Here is a 14,591-nt window from a genome sequence, read left to right as displayed (position 1 = left end):
AACGCGGTTTTAATTCCCCAGCTGGCAAATTTTTGAAGGATAAAACCTGAGCAGCTCTCGTAGGTATTTACATGTGTTTTATTTTAGAGACAAAATTGTATAAAATTCAGAACAAGATGAACACTTCACAAATTGCTTGTTTAAAAATAACCCAAACAACTAAACACACACAAACAAAAATCCCACAACAGATGCCTGGGAGAATAACTGAAATTAAAGGTAGCAATCTATATAAAAAAAGATTAAGTTCTCCTCTAACTATTTTTCAAACTCAATTCTAGCAAACGCGTTTAGGATGAGGATTGCTGTGAGTTTCAGTAACGATCAAGGGGATGAAAGGGGAATGTTTTGCTCATAAAAACGAGCTCTGCCTCCCTCACCCAGCTGGGGCACGAGCTGCTCTCCAGCCGCTTGTGGTTCTGTGCCTGCACAGGCGTCGCTGTAGGGAACGGGCAGCGATGAGGGGGATTTTGTTCTCGCAGCCCTTCAGCAGATCCAGCCCGTTCCCGTGTTTGAGGGCCAGTTCTCTGCTACTCAAGTTGATCTAATTTAAAAAAGAAAAAACAGCCAATCGACCCCCAAAACCCCAAACAAACCCCAAAAATCAGGGAGTTTAAAAAAAAAATCCATAAAATAGGGGGTTCAGGTAGATGACGTTCATACAGCTGCCTCATCCCATTCCTGCCCCACACCAGTACCTGCAGCTCTGGATTTCATGGGTGACTCTAAGTCACTTGATCTCTCTGGGTTCTGCTCCTGCTCACCAGGGCGGCTGCAGCACCAGGGGGAAGCGGGGAGTAACGCAGGAACGACGGTGAAATCCTCACTGACTGAGAAATGCCTGCCTGAGGGAGAATGAACTGCGGCTGAAGTGACCTCTGACTGACTGCCCTGACTCCCCTGACCAGTTAAACCACTACATCCTCTCCCACTGACTCCAGTAAAGCCCCTCCTGGCTCCCTGGCCAGGCAGGTGTTACCCAGGGAGGTGACGGTTGCATGTTCTGTCAGGATCCTTGGAAAGCAACAAGTCCCAGCCCTGACGCTCCAGCAGGATGGGGGTGAGGAGGGTGCCCGGCTCTCGTCGTGGTGCCGGCCCAGGGCAGGGTCCCTGCTCGCCCGGGGGTCGCTAGTGCACGTTGGGGAGGGGGCGCAGAGCGTGGAGGGCCGGCCGGGGGGCAGACTGCTGCACAGCTCGCTTCGTGACGGTGCTGCACTTCTGGAGGATCTCGTGGGCCGAGGGGCGCGCGGGCACTTTGGGGGCACAAGCGGCCAAGTCGGGATCAGTGAGGGAGTAGCTTAGATCGGCTGCAGATGATTCCACGAAGCCAGAATCGTTCCTGTCCTTGGGGGTGAGGCATGGAGACTTGCTGCTGTGCGCGGCCAAGGCCTGCCCCAGGGAAGGGCTCCTGGCCCGCTCCACTTCGGGCAGGGATCTCGACAAGTCAGGCTTCCAGCTCAGCCGGCCATCGCGCTCGCTGCTGCTCCCCGAGCTGAGGGACAAGCTGTCCGACTCCAGGTCCGAGGTGGAGCTGGCCCTGGGCAGGGACCTTGATCTGCTTCTCAGAGAGCTCACGTCCTCCTCAGTCCGGTCAAGGGAAGAGCCAGCCTGCGCCCTGCGCTGCCCCGTGGCCTCCCCCCGGGGCTGAGGAGCCGTCGGGGAGGAGCAGAGGTTGGGGGTGGAGATGTTGAGCCCGCAGCTCATGATGGTCTGGAGCTTGTGGTGAGGGTTCCTGTAGGGCCGGAGGCACATGGAGGGCAGGTAGCCAGTCCGGCCGTTGTATCTGAGGGGGAAGGAGGAAAAGCGACTCTGAGAGGAGCCCGGCTCCCGGCTCACCCTGAGGGGAGGGAGCAGAGCGCCCGCGGGTGAGGACACGGCCCAAGGCTGCACACGGGGCACGAGGAAGGGGAAAACCCTCCGTAGCCAAGAGCAGTCAGCTCGGGGGGAAGCTCCTCTTGGGGGAGGAGCAGGCAAAGGAGCAGCTGCAGCCGGTAACCAGCTCCCTCGGGGACCGCGAGCTCCGGAGAAGGCTCCTTACCGGATCAGCCACCAGCCGTTGTCAGATCTCCTGACCACCTCCACCACGACGCCGTTGTGCAGCGAGAGCTCGTCTGCTTCCCGGGACTCGTAGGCCCGCGCGACGAAGTAGAGGCCGCCTGCGGAGAGGAGGGGGAGGTTGGGTTTGCCTCGCAGAGAAAAATCCTCATGAGGGAGCAGCTCGGCAGCCCTGGGGAGCAAGCGAGAGCCGCAGGGCAAGCGTCCCGGTGAGCGACTGATTCGCTCAGAGCCCCAGAGAGGATCAGAAAAGCCAGAGCTCCAGGCAGCGACTCCAAGCAATGGCTAAATGGTTAAGCAGTGGTTAAAGTGGTGGGGGGTTTTTGCAGCACTCATCTTTTTTGAAGCAGGAACTGTGCTGTCCCAGGGCTCAGAAGCAGACTTACCTTCCTCGTTTGAGCTCGGGGCATTCTGGGTGTCCTTGTGGACATCAATCTCTTCCAGGTACGAGGCTGGGAACCAGGCTATCTGCTTGTCTGCGTTTTCCACCAGCCACCATCCTGTAGCAAATGGCAAAAAAAAAAGGGTTTTCAACAGCCTCCGAGCAGACAGATGACCCTAATCCCTGGGTAGGGGCTGCTCGGCCACAAGAGGCAGGAGGGATGTTCTGCAGAGCAGCTCATGCTGACGCTTTGTTCTTCCCTTCCGTGCAAATTCGGGTAAGCACAGACACCCACCCGCACCCGGGGTGCCTGACTCGGGATTTGCCGAGCTGTGAATCGATCTGCACCCTCCGGCCGGGAAAGCAGAGAATCCCTGTCACACGTACCAGTCATGTCCTTGATCAACACTTCAACAATTTCCTTCTCGGTGACTATGAAAGCCTTGTTCTTTGTGTCTTTGGTTTCAAAGGTTTCGATGCATCTGTAGCTCTGGGACGCCTGGGGGTGTGTGATAGAGGAGAGCTGCTGCTGGGGCTGGTTTTTCTTTTCCCCTCCCATTTCTGAGGGCATGATCACAACGCTGGAAAGTAAAGGTTAACATCGGTTTACTTGAAAACTCACATGGAAGGTCCAGTTTAGTATTAACCTTGGTAAAATCAGCTGGGCAGTCGGCTAAGAAAAGCTGAGGCATCAGAAACAACATGAACGTGCGCTAAAGCATTCGGTGGAGCTTCCTGCTCTGCCGCCCCGGTGTGTGACCACTGGTTCTCTTCCACCTGTATCCTGGGCCGTTTCTCTCTCGCAGAGACACGTACAAACAAGAAATACAACCAGGATTCCATACCTGTTTTCAGGAAAGGAGGGATCTAGGTCTTGGGTCTGCGCCTTGAAAAACTGAATCACATCTTCACCCTGGGAGATTTTAGCATCCGTTTTCAGCAGCTTCTGGGAGTAAGTTTCCAGCAGTTTCAGTGTCTCCAGGCACCCGTTCAGCCTCCCACTCTTCCTCTGCCTCACGTTTGCGCCTTTAAAACAAGGAGAGCGAAGTCGGTGTCAGACAAGAAGGGGTGCGGGTGCCTCGAGAGCAGCACCTCGGGCCTGAGCCCAGGGCTGCCCTCACCTCCCGCCCTGCCCTGCCCAGGCCCCAGCTGCCAGAGGCTGAGGCAGCCGCGCTCTCTGCCTCCCCGTCGTTTCTAATAGCGCCCGATACAACTTCCGAATATCTCAAATTTACCTTTGTTCACACCTAAATGCTGCAAGGAGCCCTGGGCCAATATTTAAAGTGTAACATCAATGTACCAAGTGCAATTAGCTATTAAAAAAAAAAAAAGTCTTGCTGGGTTATTTTAAGTCAGTGACGGTCCCAAGCCCACTGGTGTACCCCAGCCACGAGCAGGAGCGAGCTGTTCGCCTGTTCCAGAGGAGGGTCACCCTCAGACTGAGCTCTGTGTCACCCGTTACGGCTGTCCCCGGCAGCTCTCTCGTGTTTGTTGGTCCATCAGAGATTCGTTCTTACCTTTAAACCTGGGTAGCGTCCGGTCAGAGCTCCTGAGCGAGCCGCTCTCGATGGGGAATTTCCTCTTCAGCTCTCTCTAAAAGTGAGGAGAAGGAGAGAACGGTGGTGCCTGGCAGCCCCGTGACACGGCTGGGCTCCTTCCCCCCTCCCCCGGGCAGGAATCCTGTTTTCAGGGAAATATTCACTTACATGGAATCTTTTAAAGTCTTCAAACGTCCGGTAGATGAGAATGTTGGTTTGATCTGACCAAGACACAAACATCATGTAGTTCTGGAAAAATGAAAGGGAAAAGGAGTGCGTTTGTTTTAATTACAGGGTTCACTACTGGTTGCTTTCGAGCCATCGGCACGTGGCAGGAGCTGTGGTTTAGCTCTGGCTTTGGGCTGCTAGACTGTCGTATTAAAAATTAAACTAAACATTAACCCTACAAAAAATCTCCTTAATTTTAGGGCCCCAAGTGCGTAATCATTGTTAAAAGCAGAAGAAGTTTAGAAAGGCAGCAGAATCCAAGATAACCGTTTTCTTATGCCATTAAGCCCATTAAAAACCACGTCCAAGCCCCCTGTCCCAGATCACGAGGCTCTAAGCCCAACCCTGCAGGGGGGGGGAATGAGCAAACCTACCCCTGCAAGAGTAACAAAAACCCCTCCAGTTTCCCCATTTGTAAATATTTAAGGAGAAAAAAAAAAAAATTCCAACCAAAAAAAAAGCCATTCAAGTACCTTCTGCTTCCTGCATTGCATCAAGCCTACAGCTTTCACATCCACGGGGTACCTGCCGCAGCTCATCTTCCCCCAGCCCGCTCCTCCCTCCCCAGGGCTGCTGGAGGCTGAGCAGAGATGCAGCACCGGGCACGACTCCCGCGGTTAAATAGGCTGGAGCGGGCGGCTGGGGGCAGGTGCTGCCCCGCTTCCTCCTCCGCCCAGTCACGCCGGCAGAAATTCCGTAATTTGGCAAACTCCCGCGCGGCTTTTCCCTGTCCCGCGGCTTTTACCGCGCAAACGCTCCCGGGTGCAGGTGGCGGGGGCGCAGGTCAGAGAGCTGGGGCGGGGGGAAGCTCCTTATCTTATCGCATCCTCATCTGATCGCATCCGCGCTGGAACGGTGCCGGTAAAGAGCCTGGCCCTGCGGCGGGGCTGTTTGTCATCCCTGGGTGCCGGGGAGGTCACCGGGGCAGCCGTGAAGGGCTTTCCCAGCGCCAGAGGTGTCGGGCCCGCCGCTGTATCGCAGGGACGCGCCTGGCGGAGCTGCCTGTCGCTGGGGCTGCGCCCGCACCGGTCCCAAAAAAAGCGATTAAGGACGTGGCTTGTTGCAAAGCGCGAGTCAGGCACGACCTGCCGGGTGCGCTGGCTGCCACACGTCTCCTTACCGCCTCGTCCCATCCCTCAGATCCTTCCGGTGGGTTTCTGGTGTCTGTGTCAATACCGTGTGCCCTCAGAAATGGGTGGGAGACGCTGATGCCAACGTTGCCGGAGCAAAGGAGGATCAAACACATCCCCGGGGTGCACCTGAGAAACTCCCACAGCTTCTCAGGGGTAGCCACGCGATGGAGACTCAGCTCCAAGCGCCTTGTGCTCCGTCCTGCATCGAGCCAGGCGTCCAAACCCACCCGGGGCGACCAGCAGCTCTGCCCGTGGTCCAGCTCCCGCTGCCCGGAGGCACTGCGGGGCCGGTAATGACAGGGCTGAGAGCCTGGCCTTTCCCTGAACTGCCTGTAGCGTGCCTCAGGTTATGACTTGGCCGATGGGCAACCGTGTGATCAAACCGCCTTCGCCGGCCTCCCTCCCCTTCTTCTTTGATGGAGCCTAAATTGAATCATTATCATCATCAGAGCCCAAATTGAGAGGCTCAGCCCTGCCTCCCCTTTCATTTCCCAGTTACATCTGGCAGCTCGAAACCCTCAGCAACGGCCGCGGATGATTTTTCATCTACCAAAGAACTGCCCCCTCCGGCGTCTGAGTAAGAGGCCAGACAAGATTCCTTCTGGATGGCCAGAAAAGAGAGCGAGCAGGACCTTGGTTTGCCTTTCACGAGCACTCACATGAGTGAGGCTGCATCCTGCAGCAGCAGCAGGGTGGCAGTTTCTGGGGACAAAGGGAGCGGTTTCGTGGCCGTCGGAGCTGTGGCTGCCCGAGAGCTGTCCTCCGTGGGGAAGGGAGAGTTACACAGAGAGCGCTTCAGTCCCCTGCGCAGATTGGGTGGGAAAACCCCTTCGGCGGCGTCTCCAGGGCGCTTCGTGGCTGGTGAAGGCGGCCGGGCGCTGCCCTGCGGCAAGGCGAGGCGAAGGAGCTCGCTGCCCTCAGCAGCTGCGGAAAACGGGACCCTCCGCCCCGCTGGTCGCCAAGGCTCCAGCAGCAGCACGTGCCGTCACATCTCCCTGGCTCAAAGGGTTGGGTTTTTCCTGGGGAGAGGGGAAATCGTTTCATCCAGCGAGTTTATTCTTTAGGATGGTGCTTATCGAGCAGCTACTGGTCTCCGGGATGGCAAACCCCTTCGATAACTCCCTGTCATCACCCCCACGGGCTGCTCCGTGGTGGCCAAGCCGGGGCCACGCTCGCCTTTCCAGGGCTCTGTTACGGGGCTGTCAGAAAAGCTGGAACCAAGACCCCTCACAAAACACACCTCACATCGATTCCCTGTCTCAGAGCAAGGACAAAACACAACGTGTTTCCAGGAGTGTAAAGGTTTGAAAATATTCACCCTGAACGGGAAATGCCGAAGACAACGAAGGCCCTCGAGGAGCTGCGGTCTCCGTCCGCAGAGCAGGGGAGGCTCGGCCAGCACGTCGGCAGGTGTTGCGGCGAAAACAAGGCGAGGGAACAGCCTTGGGTTTCGCAACTGCTGGTTCCGAAAGCTTTGCCGCATTTCAGGGAATTCAGGCAGAAGGGGGATGTGGAAAACACACGGTCAAAAGTCACAACAAGAAGGTGAAACTACACGGAAGTTTGAAGGCTGCAGAGCCAGCCATGCAGCTTGGATTTTGTGGGGGAGACTGAGTCGTGACAGGGAGCTCGGGCTTCCCTCCACGAAGCGTGAGCAAAACTTCCCAAAGCTCCACCAGGAGTTACCAAGAAAGCGTATTGCAGAAGCAAAGGTCGCTGCAAGGCAGAGCAGAGGTATGGCAGGGGGGGAATGGCCGGGCACGGAGACAACCACGCTCGTGGTGTCATCCTGGAGAGCTCGGGTCAGGGCTCTGGGATCACAGCAGTATCGTCACCTCATTGTTGTCAAGTCTGATGTCAAGAAACCGTCTGCTCAAGAGATTGGCCTCATGAGTCACGTCGTCTTACTCTAAAGTGATGCTTTCTGCGAAAGGCAGGGCCGTGCCAGGTTGCCCCTGGCTCAGCACGAGGCTCCTCAGCAGCGTTACGGCACATCCTTCGCAAAGCCCTGACAGGTCGGGACCGTCGCCCCGGGGGAGGCTGGATAACTGCTTCGAAGAGGCCGGTAACTCCACTTCTTTGCTGGATACCTCTGAAAACCAAACCAAACCAAACCCCGTTTTCCTGACATTGCCGAGTTTACTTTGCGCCTTTTACTACTTCCATATCATCCTGCCGTCAGCTGGTACCTCCTTCCTTGCGTGTCGGCGTTCACTTGGTGTCACGGTTAACTTGAGGGTGGGAGCGGCCTGCCCGGAAAAAGTGAACCTCAGCCAGTATTGCTGGGCACTGCGAGGGCAGCAGCAGCGTTTATTGACACAGCTTTTGAGGACAGCAGTTACTTTTTTATTTGGTCATTTCACGAGGCACAAAAGAGATGACAAATTAACCAGGGATACGTAAGAGCACGAGTTTTCCTCCCCAGCCGCAGACGTTTGCAGCCGGCTTCAGGGAAGCCACGCGTGCCTCGCCGAGGCAGAGCTCTGCCTCCCGCTGCCCCGGGACCATCGCCGCCGCCACAAACCCGCGGCTCGGGGTGTACGAAATCCCGTCGGTGTCACAGACCGAAGGTGTGGCCGTGGGGAGTCAGGCCAGAGGCCCTGCCCCAACGAGCCCGCGGTCTGAAGGACAGCGTGGGTCACCCAGTGCCTTCAGGGAGTCCCCCTGGCCACCCGGGCTGCCCCCTTTGCTGTTTCCAGTACCAGACCAGCTGCCCTCCGCGTGTAAGATCCCCAGGACAGACACTAAGGGTCTGGTTTTCTTTTCATTTCGGTGTGGCTCAGGAGCAACTTAATCCGGCGTGTTTAACCCCGGCAGAGCAGCGTGGGTGGGAGAAGGGCCTGGACCGACTGCTGGGAAGAGCCCAGCGCAGAGCCACACGGGCGATGAGGGGGTGGGACATCTCCCTCGGGCTGAAAGGCTGAGGGAGCTGGGGCTCTGTAGCCTGGAGGAGACTGAGGGGTGACCTCATCAAGGGTTATAAATACAAAAAGGGTGAGTGTCAGGAGGGTGGAACCGGGCTCTTCTCGGTGATGGCCAGTGACAGGACAAGGGGCAACGGGTGCCAGCTGGAGCGTAGGAGGTTCCACACGAACATAAGGAGAAACTTTTTCCCTGTGAGGGTGGCAGAGCCCTGGCACAGGTTGCCCAGAGAGGTGGTGGGGTCTCCTTCTCTGGAGACATCCAAAACCCACCTGGACGCGTTCCTGTGTGACCTGCTCTGGGTGGTCCTGCCCTGGCAGGGGGGGTTGGACTGGATGATCTTTCCACATCCCTTCCAACCCCCAATATTCTGTGATTCACTGTGTCCGACAAGAGGCAGAAGTAGAGTTTGAGGGCGCGGGTGCTCAGGGGTGGCCAAAGGCAGCTCTTCACCAGCTCCACCGCAGCCGTTTCCCAAATGCAACCAGCAACACCCTGGCCACAAAGGCACACACCAGAAAAAGAGGAGGAGCCGTGTCCTGGACACCCTTTACCACGTCCAGAGGTCGGGCCCGGGCTGGCTGGTGACCTGTACCTCTCACGGCTGCAGGGGTGGGGGACTCTGAATCAGGCATTTCTCTTTCTGCGCCCAGAACGGGAGGAACTGCTCGAGGTTAGACGCAAACTCACCAGGGAAAGACAAAGAGATGAAAAAAAAATCCTCACGCCACCCTTGAGATACTCCGGCTGCAAGAAAGGATAGGGAAAGGAGCCACGGGCATAGCCAAGGGGGGGCCCTTGCCTGGAACGACGCCTGTAGGAGAGCTTCATCTTTTCCCACCGTCACCTCCAGGATCAAAACCTGCCCTTTTTACTGTTCTTGAAGGTCACCTGCGATAACACATAACCTATCAGCACCTTTAATGAAAAGCCCAGCTGCTAAAAGCTGATTTTAAGAGTACAAAGAGGTTTTAGACTTCCAATAAATAGAGAAACAGCCCCCTTATTTCAAAAAAAAACCCATAAAAAATCAGACACTGGATTTGACAAAAATATCCTTCACCTCGCAAACAAAGGAAGCAGTTGAACTTTCACACGGGCTGGGATGAGAGATTTTGCAACGTCTAATCCAGAAGAAGGTATTTCATTTCCTCCTAACTTCAGCAGCTGCTGCGGGCACTAAAGCATTTTTCAGTGGCCAGATTCATCTGATCTTGAGAAACGCTCTGAGCGCACGCAGCAGCGCAGCACTCCTCCCCCCTCCAGGAGCAGCGGCATCGCAGGAACTTCAGAAGATGCACGTGCAGCTTCAACGCAGGGGCTTCGCTAACTGCTCAGAGGCAGATTTACTGGGGCTGGAGGGTGAAGAGCTGGGCTAACTGGGCACTGTAGGGGCAAAGACAGCAGGAACGTGGCCCGGGGCTGTGTGAGGGACCGTCCTTTCCAGGCGAGGAACTGGCAGTGCCTGCACAGCACCGAGGATGCGTCTCGCAGCACCTGCCAGCCGAGGTTTCACTGGGATCACGCTGAATTGCTGCAGCTTGTAACAGGTTTCCCCCGCTCCAGAGACCAACGTGCCATTAAGGCTGAGCGTGTTTCTCTGCTCCCCACCAGCTCAGGCTGGTACGACGGCGTTTGCTGGAAGGAGGGAAGAGTAATTTTGCAGGGCTGCTCCCTGGGCTGTCTTAGCACCAGTCCCGGCCAGCAAGGCCGCCCACGGCGGTGCTGGGAAAAGACAGCGCTCGTTTGCTGCAAGCCCTTGGTCTGCCTTTTCCACCGGGAAGCTGCATGCCAGCCCGTGGAGAGGGGCTGCCTTCCTCGGGCCCTTCCATCCTCCTCCTCCCCACGGCTGCCTCTGCTTTCCTCCGCCACCCTCCCCCCAGCAGCTCCCTTTAATCTGCCATCTCCCGCGGTGGCCCCGGGCGTGGGGCATCCCTGGCTCCCCGCAGGAGACCAAGGCTCAGGACACGGGGGGTCCTGTCCCCCCCACGTCACTCACTGACAGCGTGGCCTCAGCCAGGCGGCGGGTACCAAATCACAGCGTCGCCTCGAACTCCCACGGACCTCGCGGCGGCTGGCTGAGAGGAGTGAAAGCAAGGGGGGAAATTTTCCTTGAAAAATGCCCTCGGGATGGAGCCGCCCAGCCCAGGGAGAAAGCTGCCTTTCGCAGGAGGGTTGCTCGCCCCCCCGGGGCACGTGGGACCGGGCCCCTGTTTGCCAAGCACTTGTCGCAACAATTTCATCGCTCCTTTGTAAAAGCGGCGTGTTTTTCTGAGGTCACACAAAGGGCAAGAGCGTGATTCAAGGAGAAAACTTCCAGGAAGGATGAGAATGTAGCTTAAGCCCCTGCAAGGGAAAGTTTCCTGCATCATTTCCTACAGCAAAAAGAGAAAAAAAAAAAAGGTGTTTGATGAGTGCGGGGCGTGGCAGGAGGCCGATGGAGTGTGTGGACGTGCTGGGACCCGGCTACGGGGTGTGAAGGGAGACAGAAGGCAGGGTTGAGTTTCCGAGGGGTTTCCAGCCTCAAGGAGGTCGTGCCTCTGCGCTGCTCAACCTGCCCCCCCCCCCACGCCCCGAAATCCGTCAGGGGAAAATCCCAGCGACGCAGCCTGGACGGCCAACGGCAAGCGAAGCAAGCACCAGTGAACGCGCAGAAATACTGCTTTCACTTGGGGCAAAATCTGTTCTGGCTTCATGTTAAATATAGTAAAGTCTGATCAGAGACAAGACCGTCGTATTCCTCCCAGATTAGTCAGAGAAGTGCTCGTGCTATTCTTACCCTTTCCTCATTCCCCACTGCCATCGCTAAGCAGAATATGCAAAGTGCTTTATTTCTCCTGAGGTTTCCACCGGCGCTGGTAGCTCAAGGTAAAAGTTCATCTTTACTCAGAGCAAAGACAAGATCTTTGTGTTCCTTTCCCCCTTCAGAAAGCAGGGAAAACAATATCTAATCGTCACTCCAAAGCCTGGCGGGGAGAAGAGTAATGTGGAAGGAGAACTGTCATTTAATTCTTAACGATTCAACATATTCTCATAGCAACTGTTATCTGAGAAAATTCTCTTCCTCCGCCACCGATTGAGACTTACTTCTGTCCACTTGCTTTGACCTCCTGCTAGAAAAAGGGATCACCCCCAAATCAGGGAGAGCTGCATCAGGATGAGGAGAAAGACAGAAACCACCGGGTGTGCCTGTCCTGTACAGGACGAGCGATTTCAAAAGCACCGCTCTCGTAACAAGGGGGTCATTAATTTTTAGGAGACAAAAATGAGGGTCTCTGATAAGGAAGGACCCTCAAAATCCGCATGGGAAAACAGCACGCCACAGGATTTTGTAATGAACTTCAAACAGCACCTTCTGACTAAAACAAAGGCTGCTCCCGCCGCGCAGTCGGCTCTGCCGCAGCAGCGCAAGCCCCCGCTCACGCGGGAGCCCAGCCTGAGCTCTCCTGGCGGTTGGGCCCATCTCCTTTCGCAGAGCCGAGAGGAACGGGAGCTGCTCGCTGAAGGTTTTGTGCTTTGTCCTGCAAGAGCACAAAAGGAAAGCCCCGATTCTGCTGTGTGTGTGCTCAGAATGCAGTAATTGATTCCACGGGTGCTCGGGGAGAGTCCGGGATGGAGGAGACAGGCTGGAGCGCGGCACAAGTGCCCGAGGACTGGCTGCACCAACTTGCAGAAAATAATTGGGTTTTCTCCCTACCCCTGTCTTTGCAAATAGATACCCCACTCCTTCTGAGTTCTCATCTTCCTCAGCAAGAGGATCCACACCCAAAAACGGCAGAAACTTTAAAATAACGTACCGCAGCCTCTGGGGATAGACCCCCAGATCTGAGCAAGGCTGGGTGTTGGGGTGCTCTGCGTGAAGCCTCACGCCTCAGACTGTTCTGAACCGATTTGAACAGTTCTGGGTGGCTCTGAACCGAGTTGGGTGTCTCACCCGTTCACTGGCAGTGAAGTGTGTCAGTATGGCAGCACGTTCCTTCCTGATAACTGGGAGATAAATTCACCCCTTGGGAACTTTTGGAGGTGACGCATTCCTTGTGTACAAACAAAACTGTTCAATATGATTCACTTACCTGGAAACTGAAATGATTCTTTTTCTGCTGCTATTTCCTAGTTGGCTGTAATTTCACAAACAACTGCGTGACTCTTCCTGCTGCTGGCTTTGTGGCTGGTCAGACTTCAGGCTCACATCCTCACATGTAAATACAAGTCAGCTTCTGTTGGTTTATTCCTCTGGAGAGGGCAACAGTGACATTCAACTGGAACTACCTACAAAACCATCACAAAACCCGTGCCAAGAATCCTGAGAGTTATAGGGTAAAATTTTCCAAAGAGCTTGAAATAAATTGATGAAAAGCCAGTGGCGTTTAGGTTCCCTAATGAAGCAGAAGGCTCTGAGAATATTATTCCTTGGTCTTTAGTCAGAACACACCCTAGAAAGTGGGCTGTGCAGGTGGCAGCCGGAGTTCTGTCCTCTCTCGGTTAGTGAAGCCAGTCATCGAAAAGCAGCAGCCCTTCTGCAGATGGAAGCACACCCACACTTGAACGAGCATCCTGCTGCGACCCGGCGTCACGCTGCGGGGAAAAGAGCTGCGTGAAGCCTCCTTGGGGTCTCCTGTTCTTGGGGTCACTCCTCCTTGGAGTCTCCCCTCCTTGGGGTCACCTTCCCTTGGGGTCTCCCCTCCTTGGGGTCTCCCCTCCTTGGAGTCTCCCCTCTTTGGGGTCACCTTCCCTTGGGGTCTCCCCTCCTTGGGGTCCCCTCTCCTTGGGGTCTCCCCTCCTTGGAGTCTCCCCTCCTTGGGGTCACCTTCCCTTGGGGTCTCCTCTCCTTGGGGTCTCCCCTCCTTGGAGTCTCCCCTCTTTGGGGTCACCTTCCCTTGGGTCTCCCCTCCTTGGGGTCTCCCCTCCTTGGGGTCCCCTCTCCTTGGGGTCTCCCCTCCTTGGAGTCTCCCCTCCTTGGGGTCTCCTCTCCTTGGGGTCACCCCTCCTTGGAGTCTCCTCTCCTTGGGGTCACCCCTCCTTGGAGTCTCCACTCCTTGGGGTCACCTTCCCTTGGGGTCTCCCTTCCTTGGGGTCACCCCTCCTTTGCTCAGGAGCTGCTCAGCCCTTTGCCCTTGCCCAAAGCCCACTGTGACTAGGGCCCTGCCACGCATTTTGCCCACCCTGAGCCGACTTTCTGGCCACGGCACAGCGGGGCTCCGAGGGCCAGGGGGTGTCCAGCCCCAGGGGGGTGCCCATCCCCAGCTGCCCCCCTCTCGCTACAGAGCGAGCCGAGGGACGCGTACCTGCCCTCAAACACGGGTCCTCTCCCCTGGCCTAGCCCGTTCCTTCCTTCCCCGTTTGCCCGCTGCCCGTTCCCAAGCCCTGGTTGAGCAAGTGCCCCCGATAAGAGCAGAACAGCAAACAGCAAACAGCAGGCTGCCTCTGAGAAAGGCAAACACACCCTTCGCAGTTTCTCCAGCGCAGGTTTTCCCAACCCTTCCTGGTAACGGCCGTGGGTGCCGTCCTGCGCCTTACCCTGCTCCAGCCGCCGCCGAAGCGGCCGCGAGGAAGAGGCACCTCTTCCGTGGCCCTCACTGAGCCCAGCCCCACAGACACCAGTCACTCAAAAATCGGTGCTTCGTGGGCAGCGCCAGCACCGCGGAGGAGCGAGGTGCCTCGGGCAGCAGGCGCCGGGACCACGCGCCGAGGAAGCCTGGGCCGGGCGGCGCGGGGTGAGCCGTGCTCTGCTCCCTGCCGCTCTTCGGAGGGGTCTTGGTTGGGGGCTCGCTGGCTGACAGGCTCTCCCACGCTGCAAGCAACAGCTTCTTTCCAGTTTATGGACTTTTTTTCCTTTTAAATAAACCACGGTTCTATGTTAACTAACTCAATAAATGAAATCGCCAACAAGGAAGCAAACAGACTGTTAACAGCTGAACAAGGAGATTGCTTTGGCTTCGAAACATCTCTGCAACTATTTAATTGCTTGAAGGCTAAGCAATAAAGCCCCGCAGGAAATTCCCCAGGTCTCTCCAGAGTACCTTTTTTCCTGAATTAAAAAAGAAGAATGAAGCCATCAACCTCTTTTAAGTATTTATTAGCGGGTAAAGAAAACAAACATAAAGAATGTCTTTCCCCCTACTTTATCTTTCCTGCTTGTGTGAAATTTAGATATATCGCTGTCTGTGACTTTAGACAAAGCCATCTTGGAGGCTCCTATCAGTTACCCACGTCTCTTCCCCCTCCCTCACAAATACCAGCAAAGAAATGTCCTCGTGAAATTGCAAATAATAAAAGAAACGCAGCGCTGGTAAACAGGGGGCCCAAAGACGGAGATCCAGATGGTCAGCTCAG

The 14,591-nt window shown here is 56.0% G+C and overlaps 1 protein-coding gene across 1 annotated transcript; it reads right to left on the bottom strand.

Annotated features, from left to right (window-relative positions):
• Positions 1-1,128: 1,128 nt before the first annotated feature.
• Positions 1,129-4,742, bottom strand: NOXO1 (NADPH oxidase organizer 1). Its single transcript, XM_009949677.2, has 8 exons — positions 4,677-4,742; positions 4,144-4,224; positions 3,955-4,030; positions 3,283-3,463; positions 2,825-3,018; positions 2,442-2,555; positions 2,039-2,156; positions 1,129-1,783 (listed from the first exon to the last, which is right to left on the bottom strand). Exons 1-8 carry the CDS (start codon positions 4,740-4,742, stop codon positions 1,129-1,131), a joined length of 1,485 nt encoding a protein of 494 aa, XP_009947979.2.
• Between the last annotated feature and the right edge of the window lie 9,849 nt (positions 4,743-14,591).

Source organism: Leptosomus discolor, chromosome 14 (genome assembly GCF_034619465.1).
Source record: "Leptosomus discolor isolate bLepDis1 chromosome 14, bLepDis1.hap2, whole genome shotgun sequence".
Lineage (NCBI taxonomy): Eukaryota > Metazoa > Chordata > Aves > Leptosomiformes > Leptosomidae > Leptosomus > Leptosomus discolor.
This window is presented reverse-complemented; position numbering and strand designations above follow the sequence as displayed.

Bases quoted from the DNA above. Each gene is read 5' to 3' on its own strand.
- NOXO1 (XM_009949677.2), bottom strand. From the start codon at position 4,742: ATGAGCTGCGGCAGGTACCCCGTGGATGTGAAAGCTGTAGGCTTGATG. The intron at 4,225-4,676 runs GTACTTGAATGG...TCATTTTTCCAG, and splicing joins TGCAATGCAGGAAGCAGAAG to AACTACATGATGTTTGTGTC. The intron at 2,157-2,441 runs GTAAGTCTGCTT...TCCTCTCCGCAG, and splicing joins CCCGAGCTCAAACGAGGAAG to GCGGCCTCTACTTCGTCGCG.